The sequence below is a fragment of the Prinia subflava genome, chromosome 21 (genome assembly GCF_021018805.1).
Source record: "Prinia subflava isolate CZ2003 ecotype Zambia chromosome 21, Cam_Psub_1.2, whole genome shotgun sequence".
In the NCBI taxonomy this organism is placed as follows: Eukaryota; Metazoa; Chordata; class Aves; order Passeriformes; family Cisticolidae; genus Prinia; species Prinia subflava.
Genome location: NC_086267.1, coordinates 2,651,913 through 2,678,813, shown reverse-complemented (window position 1 = coordinate 2,678,813; position 26,901 = coordinate 2,651,913). Strand labels below are relative to the sequence as shown.

Below are 26,901 nucleotides of genomic sequence, written 5' to 3'. Positions count from 1 at the left end.
AAGCTGATGTTTCAACAGTGGCTTCAGCTCTACATGTATTTTTGTAGAGAAAGGAATGTTCATGTTAAATACTTGCCATGTCATGACAAGAATACATTTAGGGAAATTTTCTTAGACATGAGACTTAAGTACTGCAGATTATCTGGTAAAGGTCATGGATTTCAGGAAATTGAAAAGGAATTCTCAGCATTTAGAGCTGTAAAGAAGTTAATGCTGCCTGCTGATGGATTTCTTCTGCTCTTGGCTAGTGCTTTGTTTGGTAGGTGAATTGTCTTCCTTTGTACTGCAGGCCTGGGGAGCAGCAAGGAGAGTTTCCAAGGATGACTGGTTGGAATGGTTAAGGAGACTGAGCTTGGAGCTGCTGAAGGATTCCTCCTCACCATCCCTGCGCTCGTGCTGGGCCCTGGCTCAGGCCTATAACCCCATGGCTCGGTACAGTATTTCTGCACTTTGAGCTCTCTTGGAATGGCAGATGGAAGCCAGAGATTATAAGGAAAAAAGAAGGTTGTTTAGAAGCTCTTAGGTTTCATAAGCAGAGATAGTTTCTGCTTTGGCATAAAGGAAAGAGCCAACAGCTTGATTTCATTTCCACCCTTCCTAGCTGGCTGCTTCATGATGTGCACAAAAATCTTTCATTGAAATTCTGCATGTTAGTCTAGAAATAAGATCAGGCACTTAAGTGGAAAGCTGGAAAAACAGCTGAGTATGAAATAGTTTTGAGTATTTACTGTGGGGAAGAAAAATGCCTCTTGAGTGGCATAAACTGCAGTGCTTTTTTGCAACCAGCATGTTTGGAGAAACTTGGATAGCCTATGATAGTACAGTATTTCTGTTATTGTAACATACCAGCCTATTCTATATTTTTTAAATGAAGGTTTCACAGAAGTTACCTTTGTAAAGACTAATCACTATTTATTGCAGGTAGGAATATAAGTGTATATTTTATCTCTCTTTCTCTGAGTAAGAAGGTGAGCCCACTGTCAAACATTTTTTTCTCATGAATCCCCACTTCACACTGTCTTTTGTGCTCCTCCCCAGAGACCTCTTCAATGCTGCTTTTGTTTCATGCTGGTCTGAGCTGAACGAGGACCAGCAGGACGAGCTGATCCGAAGCATTGAGTTGGCCTTGACTTCTCAGGATATTGCAGAAGTCACTCAGACTCTGCTGAACCTGGCAGAATTCATGGAGCACAGTGACAAGGTAGGGATGCTGTTGGGCAGCTCCAGCTGCTGCCAGCGTGGTGGCAGCTCTGTGTGGAGTTCATGACTTATTTGTAATCCTCATCCTGCTTTTGATGTGTGTGCTCCTTCCCAGGGCCCGCTGCCTTTGAGAGATGACAATGGCATTGTCCTGCTGGGGGAAAGAGCTGCCAAATGTCGAGCATACGCCAAAGCCCTTCACTACAAAGAGCTGGAATTTCAAAAGGGCCCCACCCCAGCTATTCTGGAGTCTCTCATCAGGTAGGACCACAGCTGGTGAGGTTTCTGCTCTTGCAGTAGCTGCAATTTAAGATACCACTAGGATTAATCTAGTCAATTCTTAGGACTTCACTCTGTCACAAGATGTTGTTAAACTAGTTGTAAATGTGCAATTTTAACTGCTGAGTTCTGGCCTTCTACTGTGTGGATAAAACTATGACAGAAGCCAAGGGAAGTTTTGCAGGAAGAAGTGCAGGAAAAAGTTCTGGTTTCCCCCTCTCACCCTTCAAGTTCACTATGGAATGTCATGAAATGGCTGCAGATTAAATGAGACAGATTTCTACACCTGAAAAGCTGAAGTTCTTAATTAAAAATTCTCATCCCATTCTGCTGATTTAGCTTAGATAGGTCTCATTGTCCATATGTCAAATAGAAGATACTATAAAGTATGTCTTGTTTCTGAGCTTTGTCAGTAACACAGATGTTAGCCTGAAATACCTGCTCAGGATTTAGAGCTAAACGACATATTTTGAAATGTGAATCTCTGTTCCATATCACAGAAATGTTAGCTCAGCTATTTGAGATGAACAAATTGATTTTAGTTGAGCAAAAACTTAAATTTGTCTTTATACAGTGAATTTTTTAACCCTCCAACCTCCTTGGAATTGTGTTTTCTGATTTTTTTTCTTCTCTTTTATTTTTTCACCCTTTGCTCTGCCTCATGTTATAGAGGCAGATACATAATTCAGTGTATTTTTTTCTTGGTCTCAGTTGCTCACCCAGTTGGTTTTTTGTGTATCAAAAATCAAGTTAAGGAGCAAAGAATTGACGTAAAGCACACTTAAAAATGAAACAATTTATTAGAAATGAAAAAGTTTTAGAAACCTTTAAAAATCCATTATAGACCACAGTTAAAATAGTTCCAACTATAGTTCCACACAGTTGAAATTTGCAGTATGAATATTTGAACATATGTAAATTCCCAAGACACTTTCATCTTCCATTTCACACAGGATTGAACAACCTAATCGAGATTCAAACTCTCTTCAAGATGAATAAAAATAGATATATTAATGATAACAATCTTTTCCAACATAGTCAAACAATGGTAGGGCTGTAGGATGAGTCTGTCTCTTTTTTAGCTGTTACCTTTAACACTGTGTTATTGAGGGAGAAGTGTGCTATTTTTGACAGACTGTCTCTGGGTAACTTCCACCTGGGGTAGTTTTCAAAACAGATTTTGATACTCCTCAGTTTGCTGTGCTAGCAAACATTCCCTTACGTTGAAATAACTTTTGGCACTTAGGATTCTCTGGTGTGGACTGGTATTCTGCTCATGGATACAGTGGTTTTAAGTGTTGGAGTTGAGTTCTTTGGCTGGGTCTGGACTTTTTTTGCTAACCTGCTGTTCTCTCTCAGCCTGATGTATGTCATGATACTCATACAGCATGTTTGTGTTCTGAACATGATTTGGGGACAGCCAAGAAAGTTGCTTTTCTGATTTATCAGCATTTAGATGATCTGTGTGGATAGAAATAAACATCAGAAGGCCCATGGGACAAATCCTCCTCCAGCATTACTACCTGTTAGGGCAGCCTTGTGTCAGGGGGGATTATTTGAGGCAGCAGCAGGAAGAGGCAGTAAAACCTCAGGGGAGAATCTGGACAATGCTAATTAACACAACACTTTAGGGCTTTGTTCTTTCTTCTGTGGAAAGGAAGCCACTTACTGTACACTAAGGAAAGGTGCATCAGGGACACTTCTGATTGATTCCTCTGGCTTGAAATGAGTCTATGACTTCTGTGGTTTGAGTACTTCTTGAAAGGAGTTGCTCAGCAGTGCTTGCTCCAGACACTGAAGGAAGCCAAGAGGCTTTTGCTTTTCAGTCCCTGCCTATCTGGTTAATAATACTAAGGCAACCCAGTAATCACATTGCTAGTGAAAACACACCCATAGGTTTTCTGAAGGTGCTAGAAGTGCATTCAGTTCTAACCTACTCTAACACAATATTTTTCCCTTTGGAAAGAGCCTGAAGAGGAGGAAATAAGCCTGAGCCCTGATAATACTGGTGGCTGTGACTGGTGTCGCCGTGTTTGTGCACATCACCAGCACACAGCTGCATGTGTTGGAAATGAAGAATTATTTGGCTGTTCATTGCCCACCTTCATGGTGACACCGTGTAGCTGTGCAATCAAACCTTGGTTCCTGCTATGGTTTGAAGTCCTCTGGCCGGATCTTCATCTCCACTCTCTTGAGGGAGTAGGTCGATCCGTGCCACCCGTACCAGGTGATGCCATCCATGTTCTTGGTGTGCTCTCCTTTGCGGTAGTACACCCCGTTCAGGTTGGAATCCGTGCAGCAGTTGTACCAGTACCCACCTTATCAGGAAACAATGGATTCCTGGTCAGTCATTTTGTATCAATCATTAATGCTTTTTCTAGAGGACAGCGAGAATGCAGCATTTAATCCCTGGAGCTTATGGCTCTGATAGTTGAGGTTGTAGGCAAATTTAAAACTTAACATGGATATTTAGGACTTAAAGGCATTACAGCTCTATAGTCAAAATAGTCCAGTAGCTTTTCATTTAGTTGCTCATTCCTCTTAGAGTATTTCCTTGACATGTTTCTGACTCAGTGAATTAGCATAGGAAGTGAATCTGAGTAATTCACTAGAGCATCTTAAGGTGCTTAAAAAGTTCCTGAACGCTGTGAGTATTTATTGAGACTGAGATCAGCAGTTTTATTTGCATGTTGTGTGGGACACGATGGGGAAATTAAAGAGCAAGATGTAATGAAGATAATTATCTTTGACAACTCAAATAAAGGTATTAAATTAAATGAAGAGAATAACCTCATTAGAGGCTTGTAATAGGGTAGGAATAAAGATCACAGGTCAAGCTGAGTGTGAAGGTGAATACAGGAGAAGAGTTACAGGTGCCTAAGACTTGAAAACTTACAAAAATATAAGAAAAAATAAGAACCTGATAGATACTAAGGAATAACTTCCTGTATCACTGTATGGTATCAGCATGTGAGACAGTCAGGCAGATACTATAATGGGCTGGCTAACTGTGTGTAGGGGAGAGCACACAGATATTTAAGAGTACTGATGTCTGTAATACACAGTCTGGCTCTTTGTAAATCAGCTTTAAATGCCAGATTTCCCATGTAAGTGTATTTTCCAGAGTTGCTCACCTCTCCCTCGATTTGCCATTCAGATGTTACTTGTTGCATGGAAGGAGGGAGCATTGGGCTCTCTACAAGTGCCCCAAGCAGCTCTCTTGGGACAGGAGAGAGACCTCTCTCTCTGCAGAGAGACCTGGAAGGGTTGGATGGATGGGCAGAGTCCGATAGGATGAGGTTTAATAAGTCCAAGTGCCAAGTCCTGCATTTTGGCCACAAAACCCCTCTGCAGTGTTACAGGCTGGGGATGGTGTGGCTGGACAGTGCCCAGGCAGAGAAGGACCTGGGGGCACTGGGGACAGCAGCTGGACATGAGCCAGCAGAGTGCCCTGGTGGCCAAGAAGGCCAAGGGCTCCTGGCCGGGATCAGGAATGGTGTGGCCAGCAGGAGCAGGGAGGTCATTCCGCCCCTGTACTCAGCACTGGTGAGGCTGCAACTTGAGTGCTGTGTCCAGCTGTGTCCCCTCAGTTTAGGAAGGACATTGAGTGCTGTGTCCAGCTGTGTCCCCTCAGTTTAGGAAGGACATTGAGTGCTGTGTCCAGCTGTGTCCCCTCAGTTTAGGAAGGACATTGAGTGCTGTGTCCAGCTGTGTCCCCTCAGTTTGGGAAGGATGTGCAGATGCTTGAGCACATCCAGAGGAGGCAACGAGGCTGGAGAGGGGCTTGGAGCACAAACCCTGTGAGGAATGGCTGAGGGAACTGGGGTTGTTTATCCTGGAGAAAAGGAGACTCAGGGGTGACCTCATCACTCTCTATAACTCCCTGAAAGGTGGCTGTATCAGGTGGGGGTCAGTCTCTTTCTCCAGGCAGCATTGACAGAAGGAGAGGACACAGTCTCAAGCTGTGCCAAGGGAAATATAAGTTGGATATTAGGAAAAAGTTTTTCAATGAGAGAGTGATAAAGCACTGGAATGATCTGCCCAGGGAGGTGGTGGAGTCACCATCCCTGGATGTGTTTAAAAAAAGACTGGATGTGGCACTGGTGCCATGGTTTAGTTGAGGTGTTAGGGCATGGGTTGGACTTAATGTTCTTGAAGGTCTCTTGCAAACTAGTCATTCTGTGGATTCTGTGAATTCTGTGAATTCTGGATTCTCTCCCTGCCCCTCCCTGCCCCTCCCTGCCCCTCCCTGCCCCTCCCTGCCCCTCCCTGCCCCTCCCTGCCCCTCCCTGCCCCTCCCTGCCTCTGTGTGTGTGTTACCTTTACGGAACTGGGCGCAGTCGTCCACGCACTTGTCGTTGTCCTTGTCCTTCGTGCTGAAGGCGGTGTTGTTGTGGTAGCGCAGCGAGTCCCGGCCCGTGTCCCCGCTGTAGTTCCCCACGAACAGGCGGTAGCTGTTGATCTCATTGCTCAGGGTGAACTGCTGGTACTGGGCATAGCGTGTGTTACCTTCCCAGTCCTGCACAGAACAGGGGAAAACACTCCAACATCCATGATTGTATACTGTATTTTTACTGTATCAGACTGCAGAAACTGCTCTGTTAAGGCAAAGGAACTTTTCATAGAAAAGCATGAAGCTTTCAGGTCTGACTTGCACTGGTATTGTACAATATGTAGGAAACCTGATGTGCAGCTCTTGCTTTCAATGTCCTTGTGTCAGTTTGCTGCCTCAAGTTTTTTTTTTCCTCTCTGAAACAGTGACTTTTAGATATCAAGCCTTTCAGTTTACACATATCCCATCCCTCAAAGCTATTGTACCAACAATAAACTAGTCTAAGTCAAACCCAAGCCTCTAACAGTCTGAAGAAATTGAGGGTAATACAACACAAACTCTTGTACCCAGACTGGAAAGAAGTGCTGCACAGTGAAAAGACTCAGAAACTTGCAAACTTTATGGGACATCTCCTTTTGGATTTTTAAATCTGAGGTGATCAGTCTGATCTCTGTCTGCAGTGGCTTCTGCAGGCTTTCCAAGAGCCCCAGTTGTTCTGAAGACACAGTGTGTGTGCAGACAGAAGGTTGTGCCACTGACTTTGCCACAAGACTTCTGTCTTGTGTTTGAATGTATTCCTAGGTTGATCCTATGCAAATTCTTTGGGCCTCCCATAGAGATAGGAGATGGTGTCTGGTACTGGGGAATCAAAAAACCTTTTGCTGCTGAAATTAAGAGCTTATAAATTACCTCCAACTCTACCCGCAGAACAGTGGGGCGTCTTGAAAGTCGGTAGATATTTTCATTTCCCAGCCAAAAATCTCCCCTAATATTGCCAAATCCTTCCCTGTATTGTTTCCAGTCCCTGTTGAATGATGTCAAACCAACTTTACGTCTTTGGATGACAGTCCAGCCACCTCCATCTGTCTCCATGTCACAGAACACCTGGAAGAGGAAAAAAAGGCAGTGGTTACTTGTCAGTAGACTTAGGAAGGTTCACTTCTCTTAACACAGGACATTGTTCCAGATTTCACAACCTGAAGAAATTTCTATGGAAAAAATTGTTAGATAAACCCTTTCTCTATTTTCTCTCTTAAATGTGCACTTTCCATCCTTGAAGTTTGCCTGCATAATGATGCTGATGGCAAGTGTGGGGTACCAAACCTTAGTATGTGCTCTTTTCATCTCTGTAGAGAAGTATTTTTTGATTATATTGTAAAAGACATGTAATATACACTGTGTACTGAATATCCTTACCTCCAGATCTGGAATTCCCAAAAATTCATCAGGAGGTAGCTTGTAAACACCAGAAATTCGGTAGTTCCTCTGGTAAAGTGATGAGCAGTCATAAACAGCATCTACTTGAATCAGAACCAGAAAGTGAGAATCTGAGCAGCAAAAACTCCTCTTCTGTGAAGGTGCTTTTAGTTTGTAATACAAGTAATAATGAAGGAGGCTTTCCACATGTCAAATGTTTTCCTGAAGTGACTTTGTTTGAGTAGTGTGTGCATTGCCAAAGGTGCTGTAACACTGGGAATTGGTGATTTTTATTAATTAATTTATTTTAATTTTTTTAAAACTTCTGCTACACATTAAGACATCTGTGCTTTCTCATCACATTGCTGTGTGTCTGTGCTGGAAAGTTTATTTGCTGACCCCCTCCTTAAATAATAAAGACTCATCCAATGGGACAGCCAGGCTGCTGCCAGGTGTCTGTTTGGGTGTGTGAACAGGTTGGCCACGTTTGTAGGTGAGGGATCTTTGTTCATTCCTTTCTGCACTGGTGTCTGTGACAGAAAAGGTTCCTTTTAGCTGCTGTCACTCAGTCTGTGAAAGCCTCTCCTCCTCCTGGTGCAGGAACTGACTGGAAGATGGTAAAATGCATTTTACCATCAGCTATTTACCTCAGCTATTCTGAGGAGGATAAATGAGCTGAAGCAAGGCTTTATAATGTCTGACAGTTTTCCAAAAATGTTTCTTACCTAGTGAGGTGAGACACATCTGTCTGAAATACCTTCTGGGCCAGTTTCTGCTGTGTGTAACTGGTTTTTTCTTCAGTTTCAAAGAGATTTGTTATGGTGTAACTTTTTAAAGGCCTACTGTAAATAGTGATGTGTCAAAACTAACCATGTGGAGCTGTTTTAGAGGAAGAATTAAGTAAATAGATTTAGAAGTTTTTCCTGAATGTTAAAAAAAATCCAAATTAAGTCTTCTGGCTAACCCAGCTGAGATTGAGACAATTTAAGCACTTTGCAGTGAATTTCATTTGAAGAGAAAAGTCAATCAAGAGGATGCTTTCTTCTAGAAGTGCCTTTACAGGTAGCTGACCTAAAAATGCACTTGCATTCCACATTTAGTACAGGCCTGTGCAATCACTGTGTGCAGTGAAAATTTCCCTCAGGGAAGAGAATTTTGAAGAATTTAACTGTGGTCTGGCTAGGTATCTATCCCAGTTTGTATCTTGCATCTACAGCCTTGAACTTTTGAGAATTATCATTCAAAAACAATGGATCACTCTTTTTTACTCTGGTTTAGAGATAGTCATAAAGATACAATTACAAATTTTTAGTGATTCCTGGAGAGCATTTCTAGTTGTTTTAACAATTTCTAGTCTCTTGTCAGCACTGTGAACTCAGAGGTTATTTCTGCCAGAGCCATTCCCTTACCAAGCCAGCTTCCATTCTTTTCTGATTGGTACTGTAATGCTCAGAAAGTGAAATATTAGGAATATAAAATAAAATACTAGGAATATTAAGAATAAAGGAATTAAACTGAATTCCTCACTGTAGAAATGCAGTGCCTGTTCAGTTTCTGCACTCCCTAAATACAGACATAGATATAAAAACACAGATGAAGAAATTCAAAGTAGTTTTCTCAGGGTCCCTGCCTAAGTGCAGTATTCAGTGTGCACGCTTGCTATGCACGTTAGCAGGACATGCCAGCAGTAGGAGCTGTGCATTGAGAAGTTTATCTGGGGGCTTGGGGACCCCGTCCTTACCAGCTGATGTCTGTGTGACCGTCTGGGCTGCCTGCAGCTGCATGATGTCAATCTGGTTGTTCATCTCGGAGTATTTGCTCTCGGCGTCGATGAGTCGCGACTCCATCTGCTTGGTGCTCCCTTCCAGCTCCATCACCTGCATCACCACGTTCACCCAGTCCCCCTCCTGCTTCTTGCTCAGCTCCTGCAGCATTCTGCTCAGGTTGGCCACCTGCAGCTTGAGCTCCTTGATCTCCTCGCAGCAGCCCGGCATCCTGGGCTGAGCACTGCCGTGGAGCATTCTCCTCTTGGGAGGTTTCTGCAGCAGGGCTGGGTGGATGGCCACAGACACGGTGACAATGCAGAGCCATGCCAGCTGAAGCGTGGCTCTTGCTGGCATTTTTGCTTACAGCAACAGAAAGCTTCCAGCTGACTGCAGTAGTCTGAATGCAGCTGGGATAGGTATGAAATTTCCTGCAGCAGCCTGGTACCTTCCTTGCTTCCAATGAAGTGAGACTCTGAAGGTGGAGCCTCAAGTGGCTTTTTTTCAGACCCCTCCTGTAGGATTATTTGCACTTTGGAAGTCTGTCTCAAAGCATCTTATATCCCATTTTTCTATTTACCTCCACCCCCCTGAAACTATGAAGAGCTTGCTGGCCCCTCCCAGTTCATATCAGGTGTTTACAGGGTGAAATTGGAGCAGGTTTCAGCCAGGAAAGGTTGGGGAGAGCAGGAGAGACCTCCCTCAGTTCTGTCTTGAAGGGGTGTAGGAGAGGGCTAGGAAATGAGGAGAATTTCCAGCACTTATTGCCATTGGATTGGAGCCCTTTTGGTGACTAGTTCTGGCACTTAAATAACATGAGAGCATTAGAGATCCAGAATGTGAAAATGCCATTCAAAATGGGTGAGTTTATAGAAGTTCAAGGAAGGCAACTCCCTGGAAGGTAGCCCTGGCTGCTACAAGTCCAACTACAACCCCAGAAGTTGTAGGGGGTAGCTCTATGATTGCATTATTTCTTAATTTAGACAATATTTTAGCAAATTCATTAGTTAAGCATCTGATCCTCTTTTCTCTGGATACTTGGGTCTCTGCACTATTAACGTTGTAAAATCCACAGCTGCTCTTTTAGAAATGGGATATCCGAGGGTGGGATGAAATGAAATCTGCAGAATGTGTAAAAACCCTCTGTTTATTCACAGTGGGCAAGTGAAAGGAGATTAAGTAATGGTGAGAGTCTATGTAAAACTGATACAGGGTGGTTGTTTTTACAGGCAATGTGGTCTAACTCCCATGTTAGGGAGGCCAGTTCATTAACAGGATTTTGAGAGGAAAATCTATGGGTAATTAAAACATCCATAGTTACATAAAAAGTAGAATTTAGAGTAAATCTTTAATTTTTAGACATTCAGAGTATTAGTCCAGTCTCAGCTGGCTGAGATGACAACTTCCTCTCCTCTTTTATATCTTTTAACAATTCTGAATTTTATTACAGCAATTTGATCTCCAAATAAAACCATTTCAGCAAAGGTGCAGCCTTTTGCAAAAGATCTGCAGGCTTAGTTCTAGATCCTTCAGGATAAGTTGTTTCTCCTCAGGCCAGCTGCTCTGTAATTGCCTAACATGTGGGTTCTTGCATCTTCCTGCAAAATTTCTGATTATGATAATGGGCAGAAATAAGATAAAATAAAGTATTAAATGCCTCATGTATGTGCACCTTGCATAAAGGCTGTGAAAGTTTCTTGATGTCCAAGGAAAGCAAAGAAAGCTAATCTTGCACCTCTGAAGAAAGGACATTAGGACAAACCCAACTGACACACACTATCCCATCTTGGCTTCTTTTGCTGATCCAAAGTGGCTGCAGGATTTCTGCTTGATTAGGAACCATTAGAAAAGCCTTGCTGACCTGACATTTGCTTTTAAAGAAATAGAAAGCACAATTGCTTGTTGCTGAGTTTCTCTCCCTGCTCAGCTCTGATACACTTGTTGCTTGATGCTTTTGTTGTCGCCTCTGATTTGCACTGGGGCTGGCCAATGGTTTTTCTCCAAAACAGACCCACAAGAGTGTGAAGATTTTAGGAGATGAAATTACCAAAGCACTGCAGGAGGGGAGTATGAATACAGGTGTCTTGTAAACCTGAATTTTCATAGAGAAGGAAGAGGGAATCTTTAGGAGGAGGTCAGAATTAGAGCTCTCCTAACCAGCAGTTGGCTTGTGGGTGGCTGTCTGCCTGTGTGCTCAGGAGAAGACCACGGGGTCTGTGGTGTCAGCTGGCGAGGCCACTGTGTGGGATTGGTGAGCTGAGATATTGCCAGAGATATGCAAGGACAATTTGTTTAAAGCACAGAGAGCACCTCCATAGCAGACCACAGGCTTCAGTCAATTTTTGTCATGGGCATTCCAGAAACCTTCCATAGCAAAATTGCTTTTTATACTTCAGACCAGAAAGTGCCACTGCACACAGATGAAAGCCTGACCTTTTTGTTCTGCCTCTAATCCTGTCTGAGCCCTCTTCCAGCTGGAGCTTCTGTCATTCCCAGGGGCAAATTCTTCTCTGGCTTCCTGTGATGAGAAACATGTTTTTGTCAAAATTGGAACAGAGACTAGGACAGGCCAGACTCTGCTTCTCTGCCCCAAAAAGCCACCCTGCTAACACCCCCACTGTGTTACACAGGACTTCATTCTGCTGCTGCTCCCACTCACCAGAACTCTCCTGTCTTGGGCAGATGTGGGAGAGGGGAACCTCTTGTAGGTGCATGCATTCCCTCTTTATACAGATTTTGAAAGGATCCAAGATGCAATTGAACACACATGTTACAAAACACCAGAAAAAGGCCTCCAAATCCCTTCTCTAAACTGGAATATTTAATTGCAAATGAGACAGCCAGGGTTTTATTTTGCATTCAGCTTCTAATTTGTCTGTCCAAATACAAACCATCTTTCTTCTGGGTACTTTGATTTACCTGTTTTAAAAGAGAATACTTTGTTCTGTGTAAGAGGGTGACAACAGACATATTATGCAGAAATGGAAAAGAACAAATCTTCCCATCTGAAAGCATTAAAAGAGATTTGGGCAGAGACATCCCTTGGCAGAGATATCAGCCTTAGTGGAATTTGACTTCTTTATGAGTGTTGGAAAGATGGGTCTTTCCCAGTTTCATGGAGAACTGAATGTGGTCACTGAGGCAGCAATAGCTACAGCTGGTAGTCACTGCCAGGTTAGGTCAGTAGTTGGAGCTGACAAAAGCTGTTCTGTACTGTTCATTTATGATCTGAATTCAGGATCCTGGTACATTTTGTAAAGAGGTGAAGTTTGGGGCATAGCTGGGGAGAAATGAGTTCTGTGATCAGAGTGGGTGCTGTTCTTTCCCCACTACTGATGGAGAAATTGAGCCTCATTTGGCCTGAAATCCATCACCCTACTTTTCCTCCATTATATTTTTTATATTTTATGGAAATAATGTAGTACATGACAGCTAAAAAGACAAAATCCTAAAGTCAAGAACATGAGATAAATCCTCTTTGACTTCATTCACGATGTAGTTCTGAAGTGGTTGGGAGAACTGAGGCTAAACATGGTTTCAATTTGTATGTGCCATATGTTTATAATGTTGATTGATGTTACTAATTTCACATATATTAGTATTACTTGATTAGAACCAGTTATCTCCTGTCCCTGGAGGGCCAGATTAAATTCGAGGTGAGTTTAAATGATTGCCTTCTCTGGGAAGCTGTTCTGGCAGGTGTATGCAAAGCTGAGACAAGCTTTGAAAGGCAAGCTCAGTGCCCTGTGGCTATTTATTTGGTAGCCATTCATTGCAAACCCTTTAATATGCATCTGGCAAATGCTTAGAATTTGGCATTCCTGGTGCTTGCCGAGGTGGCAAAGGCTCTCAGCAGCTCTCAGCTGGCCCATTTTGGACTCCACACTGTGCAGGAGCTCTGAAATGCTGCCTTACCCTCCCAGGAGGGGTGAAACTGTTCACCTTTCCCTTTGGAGGTGCTCATAAATGCTCCAGCATTCACTGTGCTACATCTTTATGGTCAGGATTGTGTTACAAATCTCTGAAATTGTATGGGACAGGTGGAGCAGGAGAGGAACATGAGAAACAGAACACTGTGACTTCCTGCTGTCATTTGTGATTTTCTTTTTTGTTTAAGGCATCCTCTCTTTGCGTAACCAGTACACAAAGACTGCTTCTGTGTTTCACCTTTTTTTTGCTAAATATAAAATATATTTGTTAAATATAATATCTATATTATTTGCTAAAATGTTTAACTTTTTTTTTCTTCTCTGCTTTCTGGTTAATAAAAAAAAAGGTGATACAAAACCTTTTGCAGCCTAAGCAGCAGCGCTGGCTAGAAATATATTATAACATTTTTCACTGATTTTCCTTTCAAAACTGATGAATGTTTTTATTTGATTTGCAAGCATTTATATCAAGATTGGGCATTTGGCCAGTTTTGATGCCTGTAGCAATGTGGTGTCTCCTTGCTGGAAGCTGAAGGGGCTGCTCTGGCTTGGAAGCACTCAAGCATCACAGCTATTTATTGAAAACAGCTCTTTCCTGGTATCACTTTCTCAAACATATTTATTCCTGGAATGGGAATAATTTATAGTGGCATGATGGACATGCATTGGTTTTCTGAATTGTTTTGGGCACTGTGGCTTGTTTTCTGAGATTTCTTGAGTCAAGGACTGGGGGATGCCTGGAGGCAAATAAATCAGAGAATTGGGGAAAATGACCATCAAAGCCAATTCCTTTTGCCAGAGGATTATCTGTTCCCCCAAGTCTCCTCAAAGCAGCAGTGCCTTCCAATGCCAGGAGCAGCTCTCAGCACTTCTTCAGAAGGAAAACAACCTTGGCTGAGGTTGCTAAAATCTGTCTTGTAGAGAATCTTTCTAAACAAACTTGGGGAGACTGAAAAGAAGAAGAGATTGTCTACTTGTCTAGGTTCTGCATACAAGCTACTTTATTGCAAAAATAAAGTTTCTCTGTTATGTTTTGGGATGCATTCTGGCAATAGGAAATGTTTGTGTTCCCTCCTGGATAGGTTTGGGACTGCTTGAAAAGGATCTATTAAAATAAAGGGTTTTCTTTTTCTAATTTTTATGAGAAGATGAGGAAAGTCTGATTGCTTCTGAGTTCTTGAAAATTTAATATATTCTGAGTGACAGAGAATATTGTCAATATCAAAGATAATGGAAGACTGGAAAGCTCCCAGGACTGTATAAAAAAAGGACTTTTTAGTAAACATTGCACATTTATGCCTTGGATTTGTAGGGGAGAAAAGTCCCTCATGTGAGTTCTCTTCTCATTGAAGACAGGAAAGTTGGTTTGGATTCCCAGTTCATGTCTGGTTTCTGTTTAAATAACCTTTAAAATATACAAGCAATAGGAGTATATTTCTCTTAAATATTGTTCTTTTTTTGTGATTCTAGCTCAGTGTACATGTAAAACCCACAGTTTTCCTATGTTAATAATCAAGCAGTAGGTTTATGTAGCCTTTCACTGCTAATAAAATTCAAAGATTTAAGATTTTTGACCAAGATTTTTATATTAGGATGTTTTTGCCAAGGGTAGTCACTTTTTGGAGGGACAGTGTGAGATAGCAATTGGTAAATGTTTTTCATCAGAAAGCTTGTTTACATTTTAATATCCCACTCATGATCAACTGCTCCAAATAGGTCAGGCTTGGACATTATTCTGGCTACAATAGAAATACTGTTTATTAAATGGGAGGAAATTGAAATTATATTGTTCTGCATAATCTAATTACACAGCCAGCCCAGGTGGGCTGAACTTGCACCAAACTTTATTGATAAGAATTAGTTTGGGAACTGATTTATGCTCATTTAGAGGGAAAGTATAAGGATCATCTGTTGTTTTTGCTAATCACTTTGTTTATTGAATAAAATGTGACATGAAATGGTGGGTATTAAGCACTGAAATTAGTGCATTAATTCAAAGTATATAAAAGTCCAGTTGATATAACTTAAGAAGTCTTGTTATTTCTGTGGTCCCCCACTTGCAAGCATGGGACAAGCTCTGTCTTGAAATATCTTCAGAATATTTTATGTAAGTATTTTAGCATTGAAAACAGATAATTTTGAAATCTTTTCCTTTAGCATTAGTACTGGAAAGCTCTGCCAGCCCATAGCAGAGCTGAATACTTGGGCCTTTCCTGAGAGATGAGATATTACCTGTGACCTACCAAACCTATACCTAAAATCTTCTAAAATTGTTCTAAACACCCTAAAAATGTTCTTTTATGCTTTCCTACCAAGTCTTCAAGTAGGAGATAGTGGTGAGGTTTTTTCTTGCTTTTTAACAAAAATTAACTGATGAATATGTTCTTTCCTCATTAGATATGGAGAACAACTGATTTTTTTCCCTTTAATATTAAACTTAACATTATTCTGAACTAGGAATAATTGCAAGGGCATCTGCCAGTAAACAAAGATTTAAGTTACTGTCCAGCAAGTTAGCCAACAGCATTGGCTCTAATATCTTGAGAGATGTTTTCCCACCTTCTCCTTAAATCCAGAGAGATTTTTTTAATTCTCTTTTTCCAGATACAAGGAGAAATCCATCCCCTTGATTCAAATCCAATAAACTGCCCTGATTTCCAGCAGCAACACTGTGGCTAAAAACCCCTGGCAACTCTGCCTGGCTGGAATATTAACCCTGGGGGCCTCTTCTGAGTGCCTGGAAGCTTTTCTGGAGTGTTTTTGTTTCTTTTAGTCCTCCAGCATGGTGGCTAGAAAATAACTCTGTAGTGCTTTTAAGAGTTTTATAATATTTAGGAAGGTTCTGTCTGAGCACAGACTCCTCAGGTCAGCAGGGAGAGGAGCAGTGCCCTCATGGAAGGAAGGTGAAAGAAGGAAAGCACAGAATGTTGTATTTTCTTAATGTGTGTTTTGAATATAGCAGGTTAAAATAGTGTGTACACAAAATGGGCTGGGAGTGGGGAGCCACAACATTTACTGCTTTCACAGAAAGCACAGGGAAAAGCAGCTGCCAGGAGAAGCTTATCCAAATCACAGGCTTACCCTAGTCCACAAAATTACCTGTCAGTGCTCACTGTGTTCTAGATCATTTGTACAGGACAGTAATTTATGATTATTAACAATTATTGCTGTATATTCTAGTAAATCAAAGTCTTCCTCCTTTCCCTCCCCATCTTTTCCTTCCCTTTGCTTAAACCCAACCATAAATAGATTTGAGACACTTAATTCTGCGTTGGACAGCCAAGAAAGCAAGAAACAAAAGGAGTAATTAAGTGCACCAGGGAGTGACAGAGGAGCAGTGCTAATGGTCAGATAATAAAAGAAAATGGTCAATTTTGTCAGGAAGTGTTGTCAAGAAAGATAACTTGGAAAAAATTAACTGTCTGACATACTGGAATGTGTCTGCCAATGGCTCTTTAAATCATCAGGTCATGAAATGTGACATCCATTTATCACTTTTATAAGGCTGCTGCCAAGCTTTCCCTAGGGCAGCTAGCTGGAGTTAGTGCAATCTTTGACTCTCTTGTTAAAAAAGTGGTATGGGCCTGTTTTGAGTGCTTCCCATTGTTGGGTGCCAGTCATCTTGAACTGTGATTGTGGGGTGTTCTTAGTCTGGCTAAATCTGATTTTAGCTCAGCCAATCTCAAGGCCTGATTTCCAAGAGTATTTTTACTTAACCTTCACAGGTATCCAGAGTATGTCTAGGAACTTGGTTCTTTACTTGTAAGGAAAGGAAGCTTCCAGAGACAGAAGAAATGGAGCATTCATTTGAAGAATTTCCCTTTTTTTGTCTGTGTATCACTCTCTTTAATACTTTAGATTTGCTTCTCTTACTGATCCTGTGCCCTTTTTTAAGGGGAAAATCACAGAGCCATTCTGGCAGGCAAGAAGGAGAATTTCTGAGAGCTGCCTGTGTCTACAGTTCTCTTCAAAGACCACTGAGAGTCTCTTTGTACTGCTCTCTATTGCCATGTTTTGTTTTGTTAATTATGCTGTTTTTATTCCAGACATGAACTAATGTTAATATTGGGCTGTAGGATGTGTTGTAGGTGCTCAGGTGTTGTGATGTTGCTTTGAACAATTTGCATTTCTGGTTCTCCAGAGTCAGGAGAGAAAGAGGAGGGCAATGAACCAGAGGCTGTTCATAAACAAGCTTCATAAAATAGCAGAAACCTAATAAAAAGTTAATTTCCTCATTAAACTGGGGGTTAGGAGTAGTGCTACTGACCAAGTACCCCATTTCTGATAGTGAAATAAGAAAAGCAATGTGAAATAGAAATTATTTAGGAGAATAGCTGTACATCATGAACTAGAGAATCAGGTTCAAGAGCAGCCTGTTTGCTTGTGCTTTATAAAATTCAGCTGGCCTTGCAAAACAAGTGGCTTCCTGGTACAGACTGAGGACTGGTTGTGATGGCAGCAGTTTCTGGCATGTTCTTGAAAACCAGCAAAAGAAAAGTGCCAATGCTGGTTAGTACCAATGCAGAGGCTTTGTATGAAATGTGGAACTGAAATTAGGGTTGCACACCTTTTATGTCATTTCCTGGTGACATTTGTCAGCTGTTTTAATGATATAGATGCTTCCTGCATCAGTAAAATCTCTGCTCTGATTTTTAGAGGAGTTGGTGGTCTTTTTAAGAGAATGGGGAAGAAAAAAGTTAGGACTGTAAAGCTCTTAAGTACAGCTGTTTGAAAAATCTTGCCTTTAAAATTACTGGCAACTAATTCTTCTTGCTATGCAGACTGTTAGAATTGATAATCATATACCATCTTATATACCAGATTATCATATACCAGGTTATCATATTATGGTATATTATCATATACCAGATTATCATATTATCATATTACCAGATTATGTGCAGAGAACGTGTGCACCTGTTGTTTTGAAAATACATGGTCATTGTGTGCCTTGTGTAGTTTATTTGTTCAGTGGAAGTCTAAACAAAAAGAGTGTTCCATTGGTATTTCTAAATGATAGAGCTTGTTATTATCAAGTAGAAGCTTCTACCAACCCCTAATATGCCAATTGTGTTAAATCCTGTTTCTTTCCCTGCCTTTCCAGCATTAACAATAAACTCCAACAGCCAGAAGCAGCTGCTGGGGTGCTGGAATATGCCATGAAGCACTTTGGGGAGCTGGTGAGTGCTGCTGGATAATCTCCTTCTTCATGTCTTATGTTTTTCTGGTTTCTGCAGTTAGGTTTTTGGTGGGTGGTGGTGTCTTTTCTCAATCAGTCACATCGAGGTTCTATCCCTGCTTAGAATATTTCATTGTTCATAAAGAAGGGCTTTGCTGCCTACAGGGATGTTCAGTGGGCACTTTGCAGCAGATGCTGGGTTCAGGGAGGGCTGCAAAAACCTGATTTAGAGGAGAATTTTGCAGCTGCTATTGGTACTAAATGCAGCTGTGAGCAACAAGCAACTTGACAACATAAGTCCTTTTATTTAGGATAAGCTGGGAAGGGAGGGAGTAAAGTTCCTGTTCTAAGCTTGAAGGATTTGAGAAACTGCATCAACACATTCCAGGTAAGGATTTAATGGAAGTTAACCTCTAGTCTCTCTCAAAAGTGTTCACAGGTATTATTTAGAATAGCAAGTTAACCAGTCCCTTACAACTTAGACTGGTCACCAAAATCAAATAACCCCATTATGTATTTGTTCTGTGTCTTTCTCAGAATGATGTACCTTTTATTATTTCTTCTCATTTTATGAGTCATTTAATTTGTGTTCAAGGACAAAACCACCTCTGCTCTCCTGACAGTAAAAAGAGGATTTTGCAGTGGTAATTGTTGCAGTGTTTTAGGATGATTAGGAAAAGGAAGGCACAGTACATCAGCCTCTTTAAGTACTAACAATTAGAAAGTGGGAACCAGGTATAAGCACAAAATGGTGGAAATCCTCTAGTGTGGGATTATGTGTGGTTTTGACCTAGACTGGAAAATAAGTCCTTTCTGGCAGAAGTACAGACTTCAGAACATCTTTGCTGCTTCTTATAATTCCTTGGGTGGATTGAGCAAAGTTCTGCATTACCTAATTCTGACTTCACTCTTCAGCAGCAATTCAGTCCAGCAATAAATGTAGTTCAAAGCATGGAGTTTGCCAGAGTTGGCAATGAAGAGAAATTAAGAGGAGCTCTGAGCTCTGCTTTCAGGGACTTAATTGAAATGTGACTTAGCTGAGAAGTTAAAGGGCTAAGTGGAAGGCCTGGCATGCAAAGCAGGGTTTATAGTGACCCTGCCCACAGGTCTGGGAAAAGAATCTGCTCTGCAGCCTATGTCAGGACATGAGCTGCCAAGGACTGAGCAGGAAAACACTGGCAGAGAAAAGTACACAAATACGTTAAGGCATTTTATTTCATAAAAATGAGAAACAAAATCTAGAAAGAAAGACTGAAGATAAGGGTTTAGTTGATAAAGATCACTGCTTGGCTAACTTACAATGGTTTTATTGCAAACCATTGCCTTCCCTTGTGAAGGATGTGATTGAGCCCCACTTCATACTACCTGCTGTATGAAGTAATTGCCTAGCAGTAGCCAGATGCAAAGTTTGGCCTTTTTTTCTAGTTAGTCATTCCATTCCTGAATGCAAGGCTGTTTTTCTTGTTTGAATGCAAGTATGTGCAACAACGGGAAGTGGAATATGTTACAGATTTACCCTTTTTCCTGTTCCACTCACTCTGCCCCTCCAAAAAGAAAAGCACCAGCTGCTGAGCTGGTATTTCAGTGTTCTGAGGAAGGGGGTGATGTTGGATTAATCCCTCTGCTAAACCTGAGTTCATTTCTGGGCAGGTGGAGCAATGCCAGGATTCCAGTTTTCACTCTAGCTCAAGGCTCTTCTCTGTATCACAGAACTCCATGAGGATATTTAGAATGATAAAAGGGTGAAGAGACCAGCACAGACACAGAATTTTTTAGGAAAAGCTGTCCTACTTAATACAGAATGATCAATATTAATCCTGCTATGTGTTTTTACTTCTTTTTCCCTTCCCTTAGGAAATTCAAGCTACCTGGTATGAAAAGCTTCATGAATGGGAAGATGCTCTGGTGGCCTATGACAAGAAGATGGACACAAACAAAGATGATCCTGAGCTGATGCTGGGACGGATGCGTTGCTTGGAAGCACTTGGTGAATGGTAAGAGGGGAATGCCTGAAGGCTGAGGAAAATAGTGTCTCTGTTCTCTGGATGCTGTCATTTAGGTGCAAATTTTTTGCCTGAATTCCTATTTAATCCTGCTTACTTTGAGTATTTGTGTGGCATCTCACTTTGTTCATTGAAGTCAGAATTATAATAACATCTCTAAGCCTTTTGGGACTGGCCATCTGGTGAGTTAAGGTCTCTCTGGAAGAGAATCTGCAATCTTATAATCAGGTCAACCCCATTTATAAGAGAGAAAGAAATTGTAGACAGAGGAAACATTAACTGATCAGAACTTGTCAGAAACAGCCATAAAAGGAGCTCATTGTGACCCTTCTTTTTACACTCTGATTAAAACGTGAGAGATTTCTGTATTTATTCAGTGTCAGCCTTGTAGAAGGATGAGGTTTTCCTTATTAGTCTTTTTCAGCATTTCTTCTTTCTTAAGCTTTGTCTTTGTGGACATTTAGTATTTCAAGTTTTGTGTCAAGTGTCTATTGTCAACACTGATTCAAATGAGTGTTTGTGAGAGGGTGAGCTGCTGGTGACTTACAGCTTACTCCTTAACTGGAGGCTTCTGTTTTTTCTCGCTGTTCAATTCCAAAAAGATAATTGGAGAAGGCACCCTGCTCACTGTGGCGTGCACTCCTACCCAGGGGCAGGTGTGGGTTTGTCCAGGTTCCTCCTTTCTACTTAACTTTGCATGTGACAAGCTCTGTCCTGATGGGTCCTGACGTGAACCCAGGGGATGGCACCACACTAAGGAGATTCCTCTGCACTAAAGTCATTTTACTGCTAGAAACAGAACTGTTTGAGAAACTGAATTCTGCCAGGATTTTCCTGCCCTTTTTGTTTCTAAACGAGGGTGAGACATATAGGGTGTAGCTTTTCCAGCAGGGAAAATAGATCCTCATACTGAGCATTCCTCAGTCAGCTTTTATATGAGTAGGCAATTCTCACCAGGGATTTGAAGAATTTTTCCTGCAGGATGTGTATTTGAGTTAAGTATCCTTTCTGAATCTCCTGCTTATTCATGTATAAGCAACAAATCTATGGAACAACAAAAGGAGAATTTTCTTCTGTTGGAGTGAGATATCATGGGTCTATTGATAGTCTGTAGTGAGCAATCAGAGTCTCCAAGTTCTCTGGTAGAGCTGGGCTCTGTGCAGGTGTTTTTACAGTTCAGAGGTGCCTTGGTGAAGTCTGTCTGCTGCCTTGCAGCTGACTCCAGAGGTGTCTCCTGAGGCTGAGGATTCCAGAGCTTGGCTGCTGATACTCTCCAGTGGCATTCAGCTTGACTGACTGTGCTGCTGGAGTCTGCTTGACAGGATGAGGCAGATAATCTAGAATTATATTGTGTGGCATCACTATTTCAGTACTGTGCTTTGATATTTTGAGAGTACAGACAAAACATCCTTAGCCATTTGTCTCCTCCCATAGTTATTCCTGTAGGACCCATAGTGTTTTATCAGCATCTGTGAGGTCGTGATTTACTGCTGTTGCTAGGTTTGGCTTGATTTTTCATTTGTTTTGGGTTTTTTTTCTCTCCTGGGCCATTAAGCTGTCAGAATGACTGTCTTGCCTGTGGCAGCATTGGTTCTGTTTGACTAACTCATCTTCCTTTTTGGGAAAGGGGAGGATGACACTAGGGAAGGCAAGTTCTCCCTCACAGCTGGCAGCTGTTTCACTGCTACAGAGTATCCAGCCTGAGAAGTCCTGCAACTGCAACACCCAGGGTAATTGGTTTGATTAGTGCAGCATTCACAGTTGATTTGAAAGAAATAATATGAAAAATCCTGATGCTTCCTCTCCACTGGAGATGAAAGATTCAAATGCCCTGTGAGATCTTGCCATGACAAGCCTTCATATGAGGTTACAGCAACATTCATTGTGCAGTCTTTGTCTTCAGACTTGATGTGTCAGTTCAAAATGTTTGCTAGAAGGAGCCATGCCCAAGCTGTCCAGATCATATGTTTCTTCTGCTGACACTTACAAAAATTTTAAGCATCCTTTTTTTGGTGGTGGTTCACTTGTTTTCTTGAGAATTTTTTTTATGTATTTATAGACTGACATTATCAGTCCAATTTTAAATTAGGCATTAACAGCCACTGAGGAACAAATGCAAACTTCTCTTTGAATGTGTGTTTTCAAAACATAGTGTGCCTTAAAATTATTTTCTGCTGATAGGATAATTGTCATCAGCCTGGCATGGTTGAGGTTGCCAGAGGAGTCAAATCCTATTCTCCACTCAGTGTAAAAACAATGATGGGGTTGTTGTCTTACCAGTAGTAAGTGGTTGTTTAGTGAGGCAGAATCCTTGGAAGAGGTTTTTTTGCTGATCAGAAATTGTGGATTCTTCCTAGGGGGCAGCTCCACCAGCAATGCTGTGAAAAGTGGACCCAGGTGAATGATGAAACCCAAGCTAAGATGGCCAGGATGGCTGCTGCTGCTGCCTGGGGTCTAGGTAAGCAATCCTCCTGTGCTGGTGTGCAGCAGCCCATGAGGTGTGAGCACAGATAGTTCTAACTTACTTCAGAGCTACAGAATAGAGGAAACAGCAACAGCAAGAAACCACATTGTTTACACTGGGAAATGGAGTGTCAGTCCATGTTGAAGTCCTTTGGAAAACCTGAATTTACAGCAAGTGTGGTCTCCAGTAACAGAGTGGTGTGAGCAGATGATGGGTGGCTTTACACTGAGCAGAGCTCAGGCTGGAAGTGAGATAAGAAAACCTTCTCAGATCTCTTATTTACAATGAGAACAGTATTTGTTGAGCATTTTAGAGGCTGTGTCTGCTGAATAGACAATCTTAAGTGGAGTAAATCTGTAGAGGCCCAAATGTCCATTTGTGAGTGAGATATTTACTAGAGAAGTTGATTCATTGCTCTCTGCCAGCCTTTGCTGAGAAAAAATCATGTTTTGCTTTGCAGGGCACTAATTCATTCAAATGTTCTGGAAGTGTCAGAATTTTAATTGCTTCATGACAAAGAATGAAAGAACCTTTTCCACAAGGATAACAATTTGTCTAGAAGAGAAATGCCAATGTTTTTCTTGTCTGTAGCTATGTGCATGTTTATGTATCTAACAGTGTCCCTACCAAAGCTGTTGGAGAGCTGACTTAAATGCAGAAGTCCTGTTGCCCGGAATGCAAAATCAACAACACGGAGGCAGAGGTCTTCAGTGAAAAGCTGCTCCCCACCAAAAAAAAAGGGTCCAGCCTGTTTATTTCTTTTCCTTTTATAATTTTGTGGGTCTGGTAGCGGATTGGCTTCTGGGGTTACTACCCCTTCACCCCACTGGCCAGACCAGCTGTCAACCAACATTGTTTTCAGGCTGGAAATATGTAAGCAAAGGACAGTGAACAAAAACAAGAAAGGTTGTTTACGTTCCAAAGTGTGAGAAAGTGAAAAACTGACCCTTAATATTGTACAGAAACTAAAGAACTGACTCCATCTTATAAGCAAGTAGAAGATGAGATTTTTTTTCTGAGAAAAATCTCAGAAAAACCCGGGCAACAGAAGGACCACAGAGCACTCAGGCCTGGGCACTGATGTGTGAGCAGCACATCCCAGTTGTGTTGTGTCCCCACGTGGCAGGGGAGGCTGTTGTGGTACTGGGGGTGTCTGTGTCTCTGCAGGTCAGTGGGACAGCATGGAGGAATACACCTGCATGATCCCCAGGGACACCCACGACGGGGCTTTCTACAGGGCTGTGCTGGCACTGCATCAAGACCTTTTCTCACTAGCTCAGCAAGTAATTATCTTCCTTGTTGCTATCCCAAAACCTGGTTTGAGATGTTCTGGGCTACGGAGTTTCGTGGAAAAACAGGCTCTGTAGTAAAGCAGTTGGCTGTAACCTATAAATGCCCAATGTTTTTTTCCTGTATATATTAGATGTGGGTGAGAGATGTTACCTTGTATTTCCAGAAACATAGCAGTGAATGTATTGACAGATAGTAGTGGTCCAGTGCTGTAGAACAGAAGAATGTCTTTGTCATTTTTTGGCTTTGTTTATTTCTGTGCCTCTTTTCTAGACAGGAAGGGCACAAGGATTATCTCAGCAGAAGTTCTGTTCTACGAGACACTGATTGTAAATTGCTGGGAATGCCTGAGACACCCATAAGATTCCTAATGGATTTTTTGTGCACTTCTGTCTCTTACAGCTTTTTCAGTGAAGTGCTTATATACATCCTGTACAATAATCTTAATTTTTCTGGTAGCACTGATAAATCTCAAATCTTAGATTGAGATACCAAGGCAAGGAATGAGTTTGACAAACAGAGGTGTATTTGTAATGCTTGTTTTTCACAGAGGGAGATTTGCAGAGTGACTCTGTAGATGTGAAATGTGTTGTTTACTTTCCAAGGAAGCTCAAGTCCTATTTCTGAGAATTCTGTGCTGGCTTGCCAGCTTAGATAAAGGAGTAATTCAATCTGTGCTGTCAAAACCCGTACATAGATTTTTGGGTGATGTGCACAGTAAAATTAACCAGGCATTCAAAAGGGTAGAGTTTGTGATTAACCTTTAACATTTTGAACACGAAAAGCTATAGGTGAGAGATTATATAATGACTAGAACTAGAGCAGGATTTATTTCATGCTTGAAGAGCCTGTCTTAGTTTGAGGATGAGAAATGGAATTTGCTGTCCTGTAAAATTCATAAAATCCTGTTGGGTTATATAAAACAATAAAAGCTATTTTCTTTCATTATGTGGTATCAAGAGACATTTCTTGAGGCTCTTTTTTTGTAACCAACTCTCTTTCACTAAAATGTGAACCTTTCCTCAACAAATGTTGTTAATGATAATCTCTACAATCACAGTAGGATTAGAAATACTGCAAACTTTGAGTTTCTACGAAGACAAACTATAGAGGTGATGAATGAAGCTCCCTTGACTTCCTTTCTATAAGACCTGGACACTTTTCCTGTCAAATCTTTATAAGAGCCTTTCCTAGTATTTGTTGGAGAACAGTGCCAGCTTTGTTCATGAGATGGAGCAGCTGAACAGCTTCAGCAGCTGGCTCTGGATAAAGCACACTGCCCTTGCCTCAATATCTCATTCTATTGCAGTGCATTGACAAAGCCAGAGACCTGCTGGATGCTGAGCTGACTGCCATGGCAGGAGAGAGCTACAGCCGAGCCTATGGGGTAAGTGTGGCTCTCAGCCTTCATTCCCTTCATCCCTGCTTCACACTCTCTCTAAAAGTTGCATTAAACTTCAGAGCAGTGCTTGTCTCAAGCATAAGAACTGTGTAGGCCCACAAGCTAAATGGCTTTTGTCAGATGAGAAATATAACTTTGCAGGAGCAGATTTGGGACAAACTAAAAGTGAAGTGAGGTCCACCATCCCCCCCCCTCAGAAGAAATAAGAATTGACTTTTAGGGAGTTTGAATCAGCAAATCATCTAGGTACCAGTATATAGCACTTGGTACTTATGTGTTGGGCAGCCAATGTACCTAAGATTTCGATGCCAAAATACTGTTCCTTAATTACAGATCTGTCGTGTAGTGATTGGGATGGAATGTGATTTTTTTCCTTCAGGCTATGGTGTCCTGCCAGATGCTGTCAGAGCTGGAAGAGGTTATCCAGTACAAACTTGTACCAGAGCGCCGTGAGATCATCCGCCAGATCTGGTGGGAAAGGCTGCAGGTACATCCCTGTAAAGGCCAGGGATGGGGATGCTGCTGGGCTGGCATGAAGGAAAGCTTCCTTTTGAGTCAGTGTGGTGGCTCAGCAAATCTTTCCTTGTCTCTTTGCATCCCAGTCATGTCCATGCTCACGTGGCTGCGTGCTCCATCTCCTTTGTGCTTGTCCTGGTTTGCCTGGGGTTTTGGGTTGGGCTTTTATTTTTTTTCAGGTTAATGTTCCTGAGGTCTCTGCTCATATGACATTTTAAAGGGATGAACTAAGCCTTGAAATAGATGTGTACAGAAGAGAGAAACTCTTCTGTGAGTCTAACATCCCCAAGGCTGCTTATCTCAATGTTGGATTACATCTGGAAATACTGGTTTAGGTCAGGCTAGTTTGAACTTCTTACCTGGCTGGCTGCATTTTAAGAAGTGAATTCTCTCCAAGTATTGGAAAACTGGTCAGAGAATTCACATGCTTGTAAAATTAAAGATTATCCTGTTCCTTTTGGATCTCTTACAAGAACATTTCCAGCTGATTGGTAACATTTAGGGACATTACTTAGTGGTGAAATTGGCAATGTTAGATTTATGGTTGGCCATGATAATCTTAAAGGTCTTTTCCAATCTAAATGGTGCTCTGATTAACCTTGACCTTTCAGAAGAGACCTTTAGCAATGTTGATTTTCCTGTATTGAAAGAGAAGTTTGTGTTTTTCTTACTCTAAACACCAAAAATCCAAAGTACATCTGAAAATTTAAATCAGAAATGTATTTGACAGTTTCCTTACAAGAGGCATCCCTGCAGTGAAAGTGAATATCCTGAGATGCAGTAATACAAACAGGGGTACTGTTTAAAAAGGAGGTGATTCCTGCAAGAGAAGGGAGTAAAAGAAAAAAGGGCATAACAAAGGTGAAATGCTGCCTGAAGGAAGAACTCTTCCCTGTGCAGAGTTCTTCCCTGGCACTGCTATAATCTGCCACCTTATGAAAGCCTGCTGTATATTTTTGAGCTGTTTGGGAAACTGTGACAAAGCTTTTAGTCTCCCATCTGCATTCCTGTCTGGAAAAGCTCAGGATCATTCCACTGGGGTAGAGAAACTGAAGTGGCAGGAAGTGTAATGTCTGAATACAGCTTTTTATAGTGCTGAAAGCAGTACATACAGTTCTTGAATGTTT

General features: G+C 41.6%; 2 protein-coding genes across 7 annotated transcripts in view; one reads left to right on the top strand and one right to left on the bottom strand.

Annotated features, from left to right (window-relative positions):
- Positions 1-26,901, top strand: part of MTOR (mechanistic target of rapamycin kinase) — a 65,594-nt gene that overhangs the window by 19,278 nt on the left and 19,415 nt on the right. For all 5 annotated transcript variants that reach the window (XM_063417087.1, XM_063417088.1, XM_063417086.1 and 2 more), the window contains 9 exons: positions 290-432; positions 1,039-1,201; positions 1,316-1,461; positions 18,025-18,100; positions 19,954-20,093; positions 22,460-22,560; positions 23,734-23,849; positions 25,166-25,243; positions 25,638-25,745. In XM_063417087.1, the coding sequence (XP_063273157.1) occupies positions 290-432; positions 1,039-1,201; positions 1,316-1,461; positions 18,025-18,100; positions 19,954-20,093; positions 22,460-22,560; positions 23,734-23,849; positions 25,166-25,243; positions 25,638-25,745 (1,071 nt within the window). The remainder of the gene's footprint in view (positions 1-289; positions 433-1,038; positions 1,202-1,315; positions 1,462-18,024; positions 18,101-19,953; positions 20,094-22,459; positions 22,561-23,733; positions 23,850-25,165; positions 25,244-25,637; positions 25,746-26,901) is intronic.
- ANGPTL7 (angiopoietin like 7) lies at positions 2,331-9,576 on the bottom strand. 2 transcript variants are annotated; one of them, XM_063417156.1, is made up of 5 exons: positions 8,970-9,576; positions 7,229-7,332; positions 6,722-6,916; positions 5,800-5,998; positions 2,331-3,797 (listed from the first exon to the last, which is right to left on the bottom strand). In XM_063417156.1, the coding sequence occupies exons 1-5, from the start codon at positions 9,346-9,348 to the stop codon at positions 3,628-3,630; spliced, it is 1,047 nt and encodes a 348-aa protein (XP_063273226.1). In that variant the 5' UTR covers positions 9,349-9,576; the 3' UTR covers positions 2,331-3,627. The 2 variants fall into 2 exon arrangements, with proteins under 2 accessions (XP_063273226.1, XP_063273227.1); XM_063417157.1 differs by having other exon boundaries at positions 7,229-7,329.